The 18123-nt window shown below is 31.6% G+C and overlaps 1 protein-coding gene across 9 annotated transcripts; it reads right to left on the reverse strand.

The window, feature by feature from the left end:
- Window positions 1-6999: 6999 nt before the first annotated feature.
- LOC112769204 (tetratricopeptide repeat protein SKI3) lies at window positions 7000-15815 on the reverse strand. Of its 9 annotated transcripts, XR_011876680.1 has the most exons (25): window positions 15578-15781; window positions 15013-15112; window positions 14838-14912; window positions 14537-14749; window positions 14303-14425; window positions 13103-13186; window positions 12973-13023; window positions 12799-12891; window positions 12524-12664; window positions 12341-12421; window positions 11945-12192; window positions 11697-11868; window positions 11466-11581; window positions 11317-11374; window positions 11003-11068; window positions 10695-10907; window positions 10564-10615; window positions 9895-10268; window positions 9697-9791; window positions 9428-9490; window positions 9248-9350; window positions 8366-9009; window positions 7904-8107; window positions 7165-7448; window positions 7000-7090 (listed from the first exon to the last, which is right to left on the reverse strand). XR_011876680.1 is itself a non-coding variant. In XM_025813661.3 (23 exons), the coding sequence occupies exons 2-23, from the start codon at window positions 15031-15033 to the stop codon at window positions 7267-7269; spliced, it is 3552 nt and encodes a 1183-aa protein (XP_025669446.1). In that variant the 5' UTR covers window positions 15034-15112; window positions 15578-15815; the 3' UTR covers window positions 7000-7266. The 9 variants fall into 9 exon arrangements, 4 of the variants coding, with proteins under 4 accessions (XP_025669446.1, XP_025669448.1, XP_072081935.1 ...); XR_011876677.1 differs by having other exon boundaries at window positions 9248-9490; window positions 15578-15801; XR_011876679.1 differs by having other exon boundaries at window positions 7000-7448.
- Between the last annotated feature and the right edge of the window lie 2308 nt (window positions 15816-18123).

The raw sequence follows: 18123 nt of genomic DNA on the forward strand, positions 1-18123 counted from the left end.
CTTGAGAAAGGGATTTTAATTTAATGGATAGCAATGCATCTTCGATTATTTCCGTGTGCATCCAAATTGAATATTATTACTCATTTTGATAATGAGTAATATTATTGGTTACACACATCAATAGGAAAAAAGCATAGAGTAAACGTATGGTGTTAATAATGTCACTAGTTTGATAAAGTAAATTTCTGAGATATATCACATACATCACTTTATTTGTATAATTTAATAAAATTTAATAGATATAATTCAGTTCCCTACTCTTTTTTTTTTAAGTTAACATGGAATTGGCGAATTGCTATTAAGCAGGTAAGGAATAACTCAAAACAAATAATTAAAGCCCAAAATATCGGCTAAGTTTGAAAAAATTAAATGTTGATATCTTTCCTATAAATGTTGTTCATCATGATCATCCTACAAAAACTGATTAATTAATTAGTTTCATTTTCTCTTCTTCAAGTATTATTTTTCTGATTTCATTATTTCAAAATTTAATACTAAAGTGTCACTTTTTTAAAATTAATTATTCAAATGTCACTCTTTCTATATTTTAATAAGTAATCATAATTAAAAAAGAAATAATAAATTAGTTATTACCTTAGCAAAAATGTGATATTTGAATAATTAATTTCAAAAGGATAATATTTCAATAATAATAAATTTTGTAAAAATAACACATTATTAGTTAAAATTTATAGAAAGAATTTAAAATATTCTTAGAATATTGATTTTTTATTATTTTTTACCGTTAATTTTAATTATAAAAAGTATATAATATATATCGATAAAAATCAACGATTAAAATTACTGAATACCAATGTTTTAGAAATATTTAAAAAGTATGTTGTTAAAATATATAAATATATAATAATTAATATAATAATTACTTTTTGGTATTTATAGAAATTGCTTTAAATATATTAACCACTAATTTATATATTTAGAACTATTGCGACAACTAATAAAAGGCAATGATGTATCTCTATCAGAATGAATGATGTTGTTGTTAATTGGTTTAGGGTTATGATGTGATGTGATGAACCTAAAAACGCAGAGTGGAAAACGTGGCCACCAACAACGATGGCCGCAACATTAATATCCCTTCTTTTCTTTAAGCATTGAAGCCTCTAATAATTCTTTTTTCTCAATGAAATTAAAGTCAAATAATATATATTCTGTTTGAGGAAACTTACAATTCATAAATTATTTGCATGTGTCCATCAAATCATCGTCAAACATACACAAATTGTCAAGCATACAACAGTGGCGCTGAAAACAATATTTTCAAGTATGTGCATTTTTTTAGAAGATGTTTATTTTTATTAAAACAGGGTAAATTTTATTTTATAATTAGACCATTGTTTTTAATCAGAAGTAGTAGTACTTCTTTTTTTATTTCTTAACCTGTCCTCAAGTTGGTTACTGTTACCGACCAATGAATTATTGTACGAAAAAGTATGAGGAGACAATGATTTTAATATATAATATGAACAATAGAATTAAAAAAGAAAAAATAAAAATAAAATTAAAAATTAAATTATTAATTAATTATTTAATTTCAAATTTTAAAATTTAAAAAATTAGGATTAATATTTAAATTCATTCACACTATGTACAGTTATTCCTAATCTCAATATAACCTCCAATACACGTTTAAAACTCGCCGTCATCTTCTCTAGTCCTCACATCGTGCCGCTGCACTCCCCATTGGCCATATTGACGCCGCCGCAGCCTCCCACCGACACCGCCTCCACCTCTGCCGGTCAGCCGACGCGCTTCGCCCTTTTGCCACTGTTTTCGCGCTACTTTTCCAACAGCCATAATCGCGGACGGTAAGTCCTACCTCCCCGTCGCGCTTTTATTGTGTCAAGAAAAATATCGGAAAAATAGTGTCAAGAACGGCTGAAAACTGTATTTGTGAAATCACAACTAAGCATATTATAGGATGGTCATTTTAGTAGGTATGCAGATGGTTATTTTAATTGTTATGTGGGTGATTATTTTGATTGAATTGGATTTAGTTATATATAATTAAAATATGTTGGATGTTCAATTTATTAAGTATGCGAATGATTATTTTTATCTTTATGTGGATGGTTATTTTCATTATGGGTGAGCGACGCCGGTGGTGACGTGTGGCAAGTCAAGCAACAACAGTGAAGTGGGATGATTATTGATGAAGGTAGGCCGGGGATGGCAGCCGATTGCGAGAGAAAAGGGTATTGGAGTAAAATGTTTTGATAAATTAAGATTTGAGATGGTTATTTTTTTAGAATAATTGAGTGGGTTTTTTTATTTAAGTAATTTTTGAATATTTTTTTATTTTTTATATGTATTTGGGCCAAATTTAAAACCTATTGTACACATTGTCAATATTTTTCATTGTCTCCCTAGCAAAATTCTGTTTGTATACATAAAATAGAATTTAAACTTTGAAAATTTAATTAAACGAATAAATGAACTAAATATTCTATGAACTCTAATTTATTACAATAATATTTAAAAAATAAAAAAATCAGTTACAATAGTTTAAACTTATCTTATTTAATATTTATTAGTTGTCACGAAAATTAATAAATATTAAATAAGACGAATTTAAATTTTTTTTGTCTCTTTAATATTATCGAATTTATTAGGTATTACTATGTGCTTCTTTTAATTAAAGAAATTATAGATAACATGTCATCATCATAAATTTCCAGATATAAATATTTACGATTATTTTTTCCCTCAAGAAGTGCATTTTTCATCATTTTTATTTATTCAGGTGTAAATGTCATCAAATAAGAAATTGACGAGAGAACCGGCCCTACCAAGATTGCTATATAATTATATATAAACAATTCATTTTGATAATCATATCAATAACTAACTATACCAAATTAAAAGTAAAGAGATGTGTGTTTAGTGGAATCCATGACAAATTTAAAATACAAATTCCTTTAACTTTTAGGATATATCTAGTTGTCAAAACGAATGGTTTATTTAAATAATTTATTTATTTAAACAGTACGTGAATTTCTACCTATTTATTTACATACTATACTACTACATCAAAATCTTGAGGTAATAACCTGGATAATTAAATAACTATAGTTACAAACTAATTAAGTGAAATTAAAACGTGTGTTTGATTTGACAGAATAGAATTTAAAACGTGTGTTTGTCTTATATTTTCTTAGAATAAGCATAAATAAGTTGCCAAAATTACCATTTTTATTAAAATAATTAAGAGGGAGAGAGATAGAGGAAGGACAATTTAGAAATATGACGTTGTGAGAATATTTTGGTTTGAAGAATTTCATTAAGTTCGTGTCTTTGTAATCAAATATATTTTCCGTAATATTTTAGAATACAAACCAAATGCATCTAAAGTTATTAATTGATTTTCACATTTGTATAGCGTAAATAAATTGTGATTGATGAATATGATTCAAACTTTTCCCACTATTATTATATTGTTAACCCCATAATGCTATGAAATTAAAACTTAGAGTACGTTAGTATATATAAAACCAAATGAATAATAACTGGTCGTCTTTAATTTACGTTAGTTACTAATCAATCAATCTTTTAAATAACTAATTTAAATTGGTCGACTGGTCAGATCTTTACAAAAAATTATTAAAATTTGTTAGAGTTATAAAATTAAAAAAGTAAATTATAAACTTACTCTTATAGTAGAAATAATTACTCTATGATTTTATTCTTTCTCCTCCATTAATTCAAGGATATCCAAAGTGAACATTTGATCATAAAAAAAATTATAAGTGAATTTTTTCTTTAAAAAAGAAACTGAAGAAGTACTAGTATTATTATGAGTTTATTATGACAAGTAGGCATCCATTAAATAATAAAATATACATCGTGGCAAACAAGTATTTTGGATGAAAAGAAAAAGAAGTAACAATACTCGATTCCCCCCTTCCCCTAAATGTTTTAGAATTTTATCTAGAGGAGTGCTACACATACAAGTCTTTTTGACTTACAAGTCTTACAAGTTACTAGGCCTTTTAATGCATTATTTAACATTTTCTATTTTCAAAGCGCTACACTTAGAACGGTTCTTCTTTTTCTTCCTCTTCCTCTTCCTCTTTCTCTTCTTCTTCTTCTTCTTCTTCTCTTCCTCTTCCTCTTCCTCTTCCTCTTCCTCTTTGTTTTTTTTTTCGATTTTCATAGTTTCTGAAATCAAGTTTTAAAATCGTTTTGAAGAAGAAGAAGCAGCAGAAGATGAGGAGAAAGAGAAAGAGATCTGAATTATGCAACGAATTTTGGGTGTATTTCTTAAATACTTTGGGTGTATTTTTCGTAATCCTTTTGGTGTATTTCTGTAATCCTTTTGAAGATAATGGAACTTCAGAAATACACCCAAACGATTACAGAAGTACACCCAAAATGATTACAGAAATACACCCAAACGGTTACAGGAATTTACCCAAACGATTATAGAAATACACCCAAAGGATTACAGAAAATACACCCAAAGAATTTAAAGAAATACACCCAAAATTTGTTAAAATACATCTTATGCATAATTCAGAACTCTTTCTCTTTCTCCTCCTCATTTTCTACTGCTTCTTCTTCTTCAAAAACGATTTCACCATGAAAAATCGAAAAAAAAAAAAAGATAAAACAGAGAGAAAGAACGTAAATGAAGAAGAAGAGGAAGACGATGAAGAAGAACGTGCAGAAACGAAAAAGGAGAAGAAAGAAGAGTAAGAGGAAGAAGAACGTGCAGCAAGAAGAAGAAGAAGAAGGAGAAAGAGAAGGCAAGAAACGAAAGAAAAGAAGAAGGAGAAGACGAAGAGGAAGAAGAATGGTTCGAAGCGTGTTTTGAGCGTTAGTTTTAATTAAACTTGTAAGGCTTACGAGACTTAATCGCTTGTATGCCAAGAATTACTCTTTTATCTATAAGTAGGTGATGATCACAAATTACAATTTAATAAGGTAATCTGAAATTGATAGCAACAACAAACCATAAATGTTAGTGAGAGAATGTAAGGGAAAGAAGCAAAGTGATAAGGTTACGAAAGTGAGTACTGAGTAGTAAGTAGAGTGTAGTGTTTGCAACTACCAACAATTCCATAACCTTTGCGGTCAAATACACATGGTAGCTACGCTTGACGCTTATGCTTCTTCAAAGTCAATGCAATGCATCAACATCACCTTACCTGTTTCCACTTTGCCTTGTCTATTTTAACCTAACTTAGGTTACAAATTTTTATGTCATTTTTCTTCTCACATCAATTTATTGTCATAATATAAAAAGGAAAAAGATATAGTAACAATAAGTCAATAATAACAAGATAAATATTGTTATTAAAAAATTGCAAAAAAATTTCCTATTGGTCCTTCATGCTTTTCACTAGCTGCAAAAAACTACTGCTATCACAGACACGTAAATCCCTTCAATGACTAATATTAGTGCATTACACCAATTTAATTTATGTGGATTTCACATTGAATTTAATGAAAAGGGAGAATAAGTAAATTTATTTTTTTAAAAAAAGTAAAAGAAAAGAGAATGAATATAAATAACACATGTTGCAAAAAGCTACTGCCACCACAGACACGTAAATCTCTTCAATGACCAATATTAGTGTATTACATCAATTTTCTTTCTTATAGAAAATTAATTTATGTGAATTTCACATTGAATTTAATGAAAAGAAAATGCATATAAATAACACAATTTATCCCCAATTTTTTTTTTTTTTGGTTATCCTTTTCCCCTTTCTAGTTCCCCACTTACTCAATGTGGCATTGATAGCAATGATGAGTGCAGGTCTCAATCTCATGACTTAAAGCTATACGAGACTTCCATGCCCAAAAAGTGCAAAGTGCACACTTGTTCTTCACCAAATCATACATCCATTTTACATAACATAATGCCAAGCTCAGCTGTACCATACAGTGTTGCCATTCACAGTTTCACGCGCAAATATATGGACTTGTTTGCCAACTCTCATGCTAAGAATACACTTTATTGTACACAGTTTATCCATTCAAAAAAATCAACAAACAGTATTAGACTTCATAAAATATAAATACTTGCCGTATAAAATCGTATATCTCTGTATGTGATCATTTTTGTTATTATTTTTTTTACCTAATAATTAAGACTATGTATCACTTCTGAGAAATATCGCGTACTTAATTTTGTGCATAATGCGTATTCATCATTACCTCCAAGAGATGTGTTTAACGTAGTGTATAAGATTAGATGAATATAAATAGCCACACATTTCACTTTCTTTTGTCAATAGAGGCTAACCTCCAAATATCCACCGGTCAATAGCCAACAATAAATATTTAATCCTGTCGAAATTCACTTTTCAATGATTACAAAACTGACTACAAAATCAATATACACATTGTCACCAATAATTGAACCCAGAACATACTATTTAAACACCTTAAAAACAATACCATTTGTACTAGATTTCTTGGTTACAACTTACAAGCAACACTCTCTACTTAAAGTGCTACTATCATCACACTCAAAACTCGAGCTAAACTCCGAAGTCTTCAGTGTACTTTTTTCTAGGGTCAGAAAAGTCTTTAGAAAATTGACGATCTTTTTTGTAAAATGGATAATTTCCAAAACCGGCTGATGCATAGGCCATAGGGCCCATCGAAACATAAGACCTATAGATGGCCCATCACACTTTGCTGGCTGGTTCGATTACGCTGGATGAGAAAAGCTCAAAGCCCATAGAATTTATTATTTTTTGTCATCAATTTTGTTATTCTAGAAATACAACATACTTTTAGCTCGTACTTTTAAAAATTATTAATTAGCTGCTATCCAAAAACAACAAATTTTGCTAGCCTTCTAGCATTCCTCATGTTGAAATCCTCAACCGAAATGATCGTATCTATAGTAAAAGAATTACTTTTTTTTTTTAATAGTAAAACATAATCTTCAGATGTATAACATGAACCCTAAATTTAATTTGGAGCTCTCTTTCGGCAGTTAATAATAATAATAAACGAACACAATTACACAAAGTAAAAGCCATCATAAGTTAATTAAGAAAATCTTCAAGGCCCAATGCAATCAATTTCCTCATCAGAATATAGCATGTAGAACCTATTTACAATATCCAAACAAATTAGGAAATATACAAACAGTACAAAAATGGCCACCGGAAAAGTAATGCGTACCTAAACAGTGAAAGTGGCTATAGTTAAGAACTGGATTGATGAAAATGGCGTGTAGCAGATCACGCTAGCACCGGATGGTGAAACGACTTCAATTCTACATTTCTACTCCATAAGCTTCTGTAAGACCTTCCAATATCTCATGCAAGAAGGGTTCATGTGAATTGCCCGAATTACCCATCTCCAAGCACTATGAGAGGACTCTAATCTACCTGTGACGTTGGGTCCATCTTTTAACTGCCTTACAACCAAATGCATTTGAAAGTAGAGCTCTGCAGGCCTCATTACTGAGGAAAACCGTAGCAGAAATTAGATACTTCTTCTATGAAAAATGTAGCGTTAAATTAATGTAGATGATATTGAGATTCTATTAATTGGCAAGGAATCAAGCATTATATACATCCTAACTCAACCTCTCAATATTAGGCATTTGTTCTATAACTGCCTTGTGATAGAAATACAAACGCATTGGAAAACACAAACATGTTTGGAAAGAGACAAAAAAGTGTCTCTTGCACAAGGATAAAATTGTCGAATTTTTTGTCCACCCAAATCCGAAAGATAGTGTCTCACGTCACTGTATTCTATTTTAAGACTTTTACCAAAATATAAGCAATTTGACCTATTTGAACAAGTTGAGCCAATCAATGGTGCAAATTTTGGACACAAGCAACCAAATGTTTATTTCTCCATAATTCAATCCTCAAAACTTTAGTTTTCACATAAAGTGCAGAAAGCAAACCTGATGGCCAGGAATACCATTCAAGGCGAATGCTTCTGTCCCATTTGTCTTTTGCACCGAGGCTTCCTTCTGCTTGAGCAACCAATAAGGAGGCAAGAGGCAAAGAGATTGGCAAAAGCTCATGAAATCTGTTAAGACTATCAACAGCCCATGATAGGAGCATCGAACCGCCACACTGCCTGGCAAGCTCCATGCAGATAGCACCTATAGAAAACCAAGATGATCAGATGTCATCATGGACATCAATTGAAAAGGTCCTCTTGAACCCACTTAGACCCTATTTGGTGCCAACCTCTAGGTCTGATATTCAAATTAAATTATTCAAGAAACTGCCTAGTGTTTTAATGATAACAACATACAGTGTACAAAAGATGCTAAAAGCTTTTTTTTTTTTTTTTTTTGAGATAAAAAAAAGAATTAAAAAAGAAAAGTGACACACCCAAAGAAATAACAAAGACGTACCATGACATAGAAAAAGGCAGCTTTCAAAACCTGCCATTGAACAAGCCTCTCGCATGAGCTCTTCGGCTGAGACTAAATCCTTCTGATGAAAGGAAATCAAACCCCTCACCAGGTTATACACAGCTATCCACATATTCCATGAATTTGCACCCTTTTTAAGGCATTCTTCAAAGTTCGAATCAATGAGATTTGAATCAATTTGCAATTGATAATGGCATTCCATAAGTTTGAGAGACATCCAACCAATATGGCAATCTGTCCTCAACTCCAAGCATCGCATATACTCTTTCTTACAATTCAAAAGATCACCTTTTATGGCATATACACGGCACAATAGTAGGTGGGCAAAGAACAAATAATTATCAGGAAGCATGAGTACAGAGGCCTTTTGGGCATGGGATATAGAGGTGATGTGATTCCCGCATTGTAAACTGATCTCAGAAGCACAAAGTAGAAGTTGAAATTGTCTATATTCATAGCACATTTCTTTCTTTCCACAAAATTCATTTGAAAGAGCAACACATATTAGACGATTTAGAATAACACACAGCTGATGAGGAAATCTCTCTTCACGTGCCCTCTGGAAATAGGTAAGAATAAGCAAGTACCGAGCATCATGATTCCATGGTTTCTGATGAAAGTATCTGCAAGTTTGGAGGCGTAAGAAGATTACTCCTTTTTACAATTTACAATTTACAAATAACTATGTGGTTATTTTGAACACCAAAACAGTGGTGATTTAAGATTTTTCCCAAGAATGGAAAAGTTAGAAGTGCTTGTACTCAAATTTGATTCAAAACTATTTTAAAACTCGAAAACATGATAGGACCAGAGTTTCGGGAATATATGAGGCATAAAGCAAAAGATAAATAAAGTTACTACCTCTGCAGGTATCGGATTGTTGCAGGACCTCTAGAATACTGATTTGTACAAGTTTGAAAAGTAGACTTTGGGTTGCTGTTCCCATTGGCATAGCAGGCAACTACTGCAGCACCATGAATATCAGAAGCTGATTTTAAACCTTCTTTATCAGAAAGGTCAAGATGGTCCAGTTTACAACACCTTGTAGCCAGATGGCAACTGTTCGACTCTTTACCAGATAGTGAGAGATAGCCAACAAGGTTCCTTTCACATAGAAATGTTCAATAAAAGAATTTTAGCAAGCCTCAGAAAGAGCTAGCAAAAATGGCAAAGAACTATAAACAAGACTCATTAGATTGTAAATTGTCCATCTAACAAATTGAGCACAACTACAAGGACAACTATTAACACTGAGTAACCTATCAGATCAAAATAATGTTAGGCAACGTCTTGTAATAAAAAATGACTACCTTATCAAACTACAGTTAGGGAACATGTGCAGAATCCTTCTGAGGTAGGCAATTCCACTCTGAACTGCAAGGAAGCCATCATGCCCATTTTTCACCTGTCAAAACCATACCAAACCATTGTCCCTTTCATCTTTATGCAGCAAATTGATTTGGGAATGGGGGTTGAGGAAAGAGGGAAGTCTGAGGGTTGGAAGATACCAGTTTACCAAGTGCTATTAAAAAGTGCACCCTGTCAATTTCATCATGATCTTTGAGAAAATATAGGTTACTTGAGACAAGAAATCCAAGACGATTGTGTCCATCAAGAGCATCGATAGCAGACATAACAAAATTAACTTTTGAACTTTGAATAAGCTCCTTTGGCATTTTCATAATGTTGGTTATGACTGCATCTAGTCCACTGATGTAGTATAATAATCTAAAGATGAAACTAACGGAGATTTCCATGGCTGTCTTTTCCATAGAAGAAACATTTGCTGCAAGACTTCTGACTATTGAGAGTGCTAAATCATTTTTACCAAGTTGCCACAACGAGATTGCATATACTTGAAAAACTTCGAAGTCAAGCATTCCTTAAACAAGATAAAATGCAACAGTGTAAACAGAAAAGAAAAATTGAAATATCTTTCCAAGCAAGACCAGTCACAATATCGTTTCACAAAGATTGCAGGAAAAATGTCTCTTTACATGAGGCAATTCACATAAGTTTAAAGCTTCCATTTATAAATAGAAGGAAGTTTTGATAACTTATAGCAAACAAGAATCAGTTAATATTCAAGCACAATAATAAATTCTTAATACTTTAAAATTAAAAAAAATTTTTTGAAGAACTCTAAAAAGTGATAAATTGTGAAATACGAAGTGAACCTTCTTTCCTCAAATTTTCACATTCCTGTATAGCATCAACAGCATTCCCAGCCTGTATCAAATAGTATGAGTTAGCAAACATCGCAACATTATTTGGAAAAGATAATACTGGAGATCTGTAGTGTAGGTACCTTACAAAGTGATCTCGCCAAATTAATTGATACATCTTTTATCTGTGAGTTTTGATTATCTAACGAGGCAATGCTAATGGCATGGAGGGCTATCCTGTAAGAAATAGCAGCAGATCTGTAATCTTTTCGAGACTCGCAGACCAGACCATGTAAATTATGTGATTCGGGATAGTGAGGAGATCGCTGCACAGCTTGCTGAATAGCTCCAAAAACCTGCAACAATTACATTCATCATTTACATGAACAAATCACAGAAAAAAAAAATGAGTGATCACCATAGAAAACTACCCATCTACCATATATCTAACCTGTGTAGATGAAAGATGGCCACTCAGCATAGCAAGCTTAGTGAGCCCAATTTGGAATTCAGCTAACTGCAAAATAATAATAACCATTATTTTAAAGAAAATAATAAAAATTTAAACACAACAAAGAAATTTTTTTGACTAGATTAATGTCCAATAAAACTGCAAAACAAGTATTGACAGGAAACCCCCCCCCCCCCCCCCGATGTAAGACCAGATACCAAAATGATGAAAATAAACACCGAATCGCAACAGTGACCAAGTATAAACTAAAATCCCAACACACTCAATGTCAATGGCGGAGATTAGTAAATTACAGGCATCATCTGCACTGCTTGGGAACAGCTCTCAAACGCCTCATCGGGAGCAGACTCCCTACATTAGAAAGGAGCATATAGCTTAGAAAGCCAGTAAATTAATAGACATAGGTAAAACTACCATTTACAGCTAAATGAAAGTATTTTACCTCACACAACAATCAGCTGACATGCTTGCCCATGGCAAAGCAAGGCTAGGATCAATACTTCTAGCACGATCAAACATTTGCCGTGCCAATTTCTTTTTGCTCATTTTACTATAAAGCTGCCAAAAAAAAAAGTAGAAGTAAATTATGGACTATCTCTTAATAGTAAATGCATACAGTGAACAGTTACCACGCTGGACTATCTCTTATTTAGTAAATGACAGATGAGAGTACCTTCCCAAGATATCCCCAAGCAACAGCTAGAGATACATTCAACTGCAATCCTCTGATTAGAGCATGTTGATTTAGTGCATTTTGATCAGACAAACATCCCAATGTCACCCAAAACTCATAATTGTCACCTTCAAGCAGCAAAGCTCCCACACACATTTTCTCTGGCAGCTGCCTACTATAACAATAAAGTTGAGAGCAGTAGAACAATAAAAAATACTGTTAAAGTAATCATACTAAATAGATTATACCATGCATCTAAGTCTCGTTCATAATCCTTGTCCAATGAGGTAATAAGATCTGAAGTTACAGCAATATCTGCATAAATGTTTGCTTGCCATGGACACAAGTGCAAGGCTCGTTGATACGAAAACCTAGCAAGTCTTGCCGCCGAAAGACAGGTTCTCCTCCAAGAAATGATGGAAGCACTGAAAGCTTCCTTATTAGCTTCCAATTCTTGGACCTCCTCAATCCAAGGATAACATCTTGCATATGCAAGCTACCACAAACAAAAAATAGAACATCATTGAATAATAATATTACCAGAGAAGAAGATCCACGTCCATGCCATGATACCAACATATGCCTAAAAATATAAAATCTTGAAAACAAAGAAATCCTTTTAATACTAACAAAACAAATGATACCTGAACGTCAGCATATAGTTTCCAAATACATGAGACATTCCTAACAGAATAAGCACTTGCTCTTGCAACCTCAGATGCTTCCTGCAGTCAATTCAACGGTTACTAAAAGTTGTTGAAATGGAAGATTTTATTTGAACTTAAAAACGAATGCCATAGCATCCAAACAATTTCTATAAAACAAACCTCTAATAAAGAAACCCCCCACTTAAATGCTCCCAGGTTCATGCAATCTTTTGCTAAACAAAGCAGCCCCAAAGCAAGCCCATATTGTGCAGGCACACAATGTGATGAAATCTCCAAAGCTTGTCGAAATTGTTCAACTCCCTTTCATGTAGAAAAACCCAAAGACAATTTCACAGATAGTTATAGAATATAAACAATTGGATGTGGTCGAACAGCTTCCAAAAATTCATGAAAGGATTTGCAAGAAAATAGAATTCAATATTAACGAAGAGTACCTTCCTAAATGAACCAAGTGTCAATGAGATATTTCCGCTTTCAACCAAAGCAAAGACCATCTTATCATCCAACTCGATGGCACGGCCATAAGACTGATGGAGAATTCAAAAGTAAGTTGGTGGTTGAGGAATTAATCATCCAGAAGATTTAAGATGAACCCAAACAGAAGGTACCTTTATGGCTGCAGTATACCTGCCCAGTCGCTGATAAGCAAGGCCCAAAGCCTGAAAAAGTTTTAGATATCTATTAAGGAAAGAACAATGAAAATGGTAGTCCAAAAGAAGAGAAGGGATGTGAAATTACTTCCCACAGTTCAGCACATGTAGGATAGCCTCGTATGGCATGTTGAAGATTCTGAACAGCTTCAGACCATTTCTTCTGATGAACCTGTTAAATTATGAAAAAATATTCATAATGGCAGGTGTCAACACTTGAAGAAATTTCAATATTAAACTAGATGATCCACATTGAAATGAAATTGCAGAATGTAGTCTATACTCTCTACTTCAGCTTAAGCTCTTTGATGTCTTAAATGTTCTTATACATAGAAGAAAAAAAAGCATTAAGATGGAGAGAAGAATAATAAAAGAAAAGATGGGAGGATAAGACGTGGCATATAGTGCACATTGCCACAGATTTCGAGTCTTTTCCTATTCCCAAAACCAGCAAACCTAGTCAAGAAAAACTAATCTGAAATTGCAAGACACACCCAATACTGACTAAAGATGCCAAATATAGTTTTCCATTTTAGAACAATAAAACAAAAGCCATAGGACAATGCAAAAACAGATGTGATAATTTGCTCCACACATAACATAACCTTAGGCGGCCTTCAAAACTGCAAAGTGTCATAAGTAATTCTGTTGAGCACAGTTGCCAAATAAGGGATTTGACTTTAGAAGGAGTTTCAAACTTCTACATAGGCTTATCAATATTTAATGTGGCAAATGTTAATGAAGGAGGATGTTTGGATGGGTACAGTATGCAATAGAGTACTAGAGTAATAGGGGAAGAAAATGTACTATTTCCTCAAGAAATGAAGTTCAAGGAGCTAGAATGAATAACATGGGCTGCAGAAATAGTGTCCTAACTCCTAACCATTCTTGTCCAAGCCATATTTAAACTTGACAATGTGATGGCACGATAAATGAAGCTCTACAGAAAATCACCGCAAGCCATGTTCTTAGACACCAGATTTCTGAGACCCAAGCATTCTTACTGTTCAGCCAACAACAAACTTCCCAACCCATGATATGATCCTGGTCTGTATCCAATCGCCAAACCATGAATAGAGAGAATTTTCTTTCATTTTCTATCACTACACTATGTCCTTTGCAAAACTCTCAATCGTAGTTTAACTAGGAAAATGTAACAATTTTTCAGCACAATGACAGGGTTTAAGTGTGTTCCATAAGGGTGTAATGAATGCAAGAATATATAGAAGAGTGATTCTGCCTTGATAAACAATACATTAGAAGAGCAAACAAAATCAAGAGAGCAAACCTGCAGGAAACCCAATCTACGGAATGCCCAAAAGGCCCTTGGTGACTTTTCAGAAGCTTCACGACATACTGCTGCCTCCAAACTATCCTTTCCTCCTTGGTATAGTAAATTGCAAAGAGCTTCCTGAAGCAAAAAACGAAATTACAAAATGGCGTCATTGTTATGCCATTCAAAAGCTAAATTATTACTTTCAGTATCGCTAAAAAGGAACACATGAGGAACTACTAAGCTTACCCCAGAATCAGAATCATCAGGATTGAGAGCAACAGCTCGCTGATAACACTTAAGGGCTCTCTGAGTATCAATGGAAATGCGGCCATAATAATGACCAAGATATTTGAAAGGTTCTCCATTCTTGGGGTTCAATTTGGCTGATTCAATGAAATGTTCAGCCGCTTTTTCTGCGGATCCATTCGCTTCTCCTCCTTTTTCCCATAAGAATAAGCCCTAAATCATCGCATCACATATTGATGAATGACTTGAAAATGAACAAATGAATAATAGGTAGGGTGGGAAATCAAGAAAGAATGCATACAATATCAAAATGCAGCGACGCATCATCTGGGAAATCCTGCAAGCGTCTGAAGAGATGTTCTACACCTTGTTCCTCCTATGGGAAGATAAGGAAAATGGTCAGAAAAAAAAAATGAATAAACAGGGACAAAGAGATTAATGAAAGAATCACAGAAACAGAAAAGCAAGGAACCCACATTATGTGTTTGAGATTCCATAGGAGCTTGCCAGAAGACTCGAAAATTGTCACTTGGTTTGGTTTGTCAATATCTGGTTCACCAACAATGTCCTCATGTCCTGAATTAGAAATTAAGACTCTAAAACATATTGAACCAGCAAAAACTACAATGTTTTAAGGGGTTTTCTTTCTACTGTTGAATGATTTCCCCCCATTTCATTGTTTGAATTTGAATAGCAGCACTTCACTCAAGTCCAATCATTTCAATTTTTTCCTTATTTATTTAAAAACAAACAAATCCTAGACTAAAACTTAAATTCTGAACAATTCAATTCATCTTATAAAACCAGCAAAAATAAAATAGTCTTTTTTTTTCAAAGCAATTATTTTGCACAGACCAAACCAAAAATTTAGCAGGCATGGCAACAGAAATTACTAGCAAAATGAATGTACTCGAAAAGCTTTAATAAAGCCATGTTACTCGAAAGTACGCTCAAAATGAGAGCCTTCTCTTTTCTTTTTCTTTTTTTTCCTTTAATTTTTTTCTTACAGAAGCAGAAGAGAGGGACAAAGCTCTTAGTTACCAGTATTCAGGGGAAAGATGAGACGTTGTCTAGTTACCACAACTAGAGCTGAGCCCGTGGCGATGGTCGACGGCGATATGGTGGCCGTTGGCCGGTGATATTGCAGTTATGGAAGCTGAGGTGGTGGCAGAACCGCAGAAGGTGTTTGTTACAGCTGAACCCTAACACGGATTTTTTTTTATATAAATAAAATAAATATTTTATAGAACAATATACGTAATAACAAATGAGAAAGGTTATTGGTGCCATTAGAATTTATTTTTTTTGTTATCACTTGGTTATTTAATAATTAATGATATATTTTATTTGATATTTTTAAATATTAGTAGCTAACGAATAATTAAAAATAATAAATTATAATAATTTTTTAAAATAATAAAAATATTAAAAAATATTTTTATTTAGCTGTCAATAATATTTAAAAGTGTAAATTAAAAATATATTATCAAATTTAAAAATAGACCAATAATAAAAAATATTGATTAAAAATAATAAATTTTATTGATTTTTAAATATATTTTAATAAATAAATTTAGTAAAAAAGATAAATCAATCCTTAATTTTTTGGTTCTGAGAATTTAAAAATATATTTAAATTTATGATTTCTTTAAAATTTAAACACATCGATTTTTAGTCTTATTTGTCGCATTTTAAAAATTCTTTTTCGTATGCATCATATCAAGTTATCAACCAAGTCATTATAACAAGAGTCACATTTAATTTTTTTACATAAATTTAAGTATTTAAACATCTAATACTTTATATAAAAAAGATTAAAACATATCTGAAATACAAATGCTATGATGAAAATGAAAATTTTTTTTCGTTAATCAAATTAATCTCTTAAAGTTTACTAAATCAAATTCTTCTTTTAAATTTATCAAAATCAATTAGTTTTCAAAGAACTCTACGTGAAAACAAAAAATTTAGATCATCTAAAATAAAAATAATAATAATAAAATAATAAGATAAATGATTAATCATCGTTAATTTGTAATTTTTATAAAATGTGAGTTTTATTATTTTAATTTAAAAAAGATTAATTTTTATTTTATTATTTTAATAATTTTTTTATTTTAGAGAATTTTGATCCAAAAACAAATATGATGGCAAATTTGATAAACTAATTTGATTTAGTGAAAATTTTAAAAGATTATTCTAACTAATAAATACGATTTGGAAAACTAATTTAACTGTTTATTAATTTTTTAAAAATTTAATTATTCTATTAGATCAATCTATGAGTATTTATAATTGCATCAAATTTATAATTAAGTTTTTATATTTAAAAAATTTTTAATTATTTTTTTATATTATTTTTAATTTTATAATTAAATTTTTTTGTGTAAAAAATATTAAAATTAATAGAATTTTTTTACAAATTAAAAATACTCATAATTAAATATCTAATTAGATCTTTAACTATATATTTTAAAAAAAATATTCTGTTAACTTTAATTAATTTTACATGATAAAAATCAAATTACAAAATTAAAAATAGTATAAGAACTTAATTGAAAGTTTTTTTAAGTATAAGAATTTAATAATAAATTTATCAAAAATATAAATACTAATAACAGAATTATTAAATCTTTTTTAAATAAACAGGAGAATTCTTATCATGTACCACATGTAACATATGTATGATGTACCATCCTATGTGTCATCTTTTTGTTGCCTATACAACAAATTTCTTCAAGAGGGGAAGAGGTATCTCTCTTTAACCATTCTCCAAGGAAGGAAAGGCCAACAACAATATTTCATTGGGAAAGAAAGAAGAACGAATCATATATTAATGTAAATATAAACAAATTGATATGGTTGTAATAAATCTAAAATCATAACTCGACATTATACGTTATAGTTTGGTATTATGAGTTATAATTTGATTTAATGGATTATAGCCTAAAATAAAAACGTACAATCAGATATTGTAACATGCTAATTTTTAATAACTTCTTCGATATAGATGATCAATAGAAACATAGTCGACCTATTCTACCTCACCTATAAAGATATGATATTTTATTCTCATATGACACATTAAATTTCACAATACAAATTTAAGTATCAGAGTGCCTTTTGCAGGTACACTCCTCTTTATTCACACTCTCCACGATGTGATATCTCTCTGAACGAAAAGCTCAGACTCCTCAAGTCCATAGCTCGACATTGGAAACGACAGTGCGGCATCGACTCTCAAGAGTCGAATTACGTCCAAATTACTCATCCGAGAACACAAACAAAAAATTGTGTCAACTTAAATAGATCATACTGTATTTAATCTAAACCCTACAAAATAGACCTCGTAGAATGAATTAGAGTTACTGAAAAGATACAGGCTATACCAAAAAAATAATATGTTTTGAGAATTGAGATAGAGGTCATTCAATTTAAAAGTAGTGATATTGACTATTGAGTAATATTTCACGCCACTTTTTCTTGCTCATTGAGATAAAGTATTATTGTACAATAAATTTATAGGTAACGAGTTAATATCGTGTTAGTAGGATCGTTAAAATGAACTAGATTTATCTGCATATTTC

This window comes from Arachis hypogaea, chromosome 18 (genome assembly GCF_003086295.3).
Source record: "Arachis hypogaea cultivar Tifrunner chromosome 18, arahy.Tifrunner.gnm2.J5K5, whole genome shotgun sequence".
In the NCBI taxonomy this organism is placed as follows: domain Eukaryota; kingdom Viridiplantae; phylum Streptophyta; class Magnoliopsida; order Fabales; family Fabaceae; genus Arachis; species Arachis hypogaea.

What these genes read in the sequence shown, in the direction of transcription:
- LOC112769204 (XM_025813661.3), bottom strand. Translation starts at nt 15,033, where the DNA reads ATGGAATCTCAAACACATAAT. An exon ending in GGTATACTGCAGCCATAAAG is followed by an intron (nt 12,892 to 12,972) that starts GTACCTTCTGTT and finishes ATTCTCCATCAG; the next exon opens with TCTTATGGCCGTGCCATCGA. An exon ending in CTGCCTTTTTCTATGTCATG is followed by an intron (nt 8,108 to 8,365) that starts GTACGTCTTTGT and finishes GGTTTTCTATAG; the next exon opens with GTGCTATCTGCATGGAGCTT.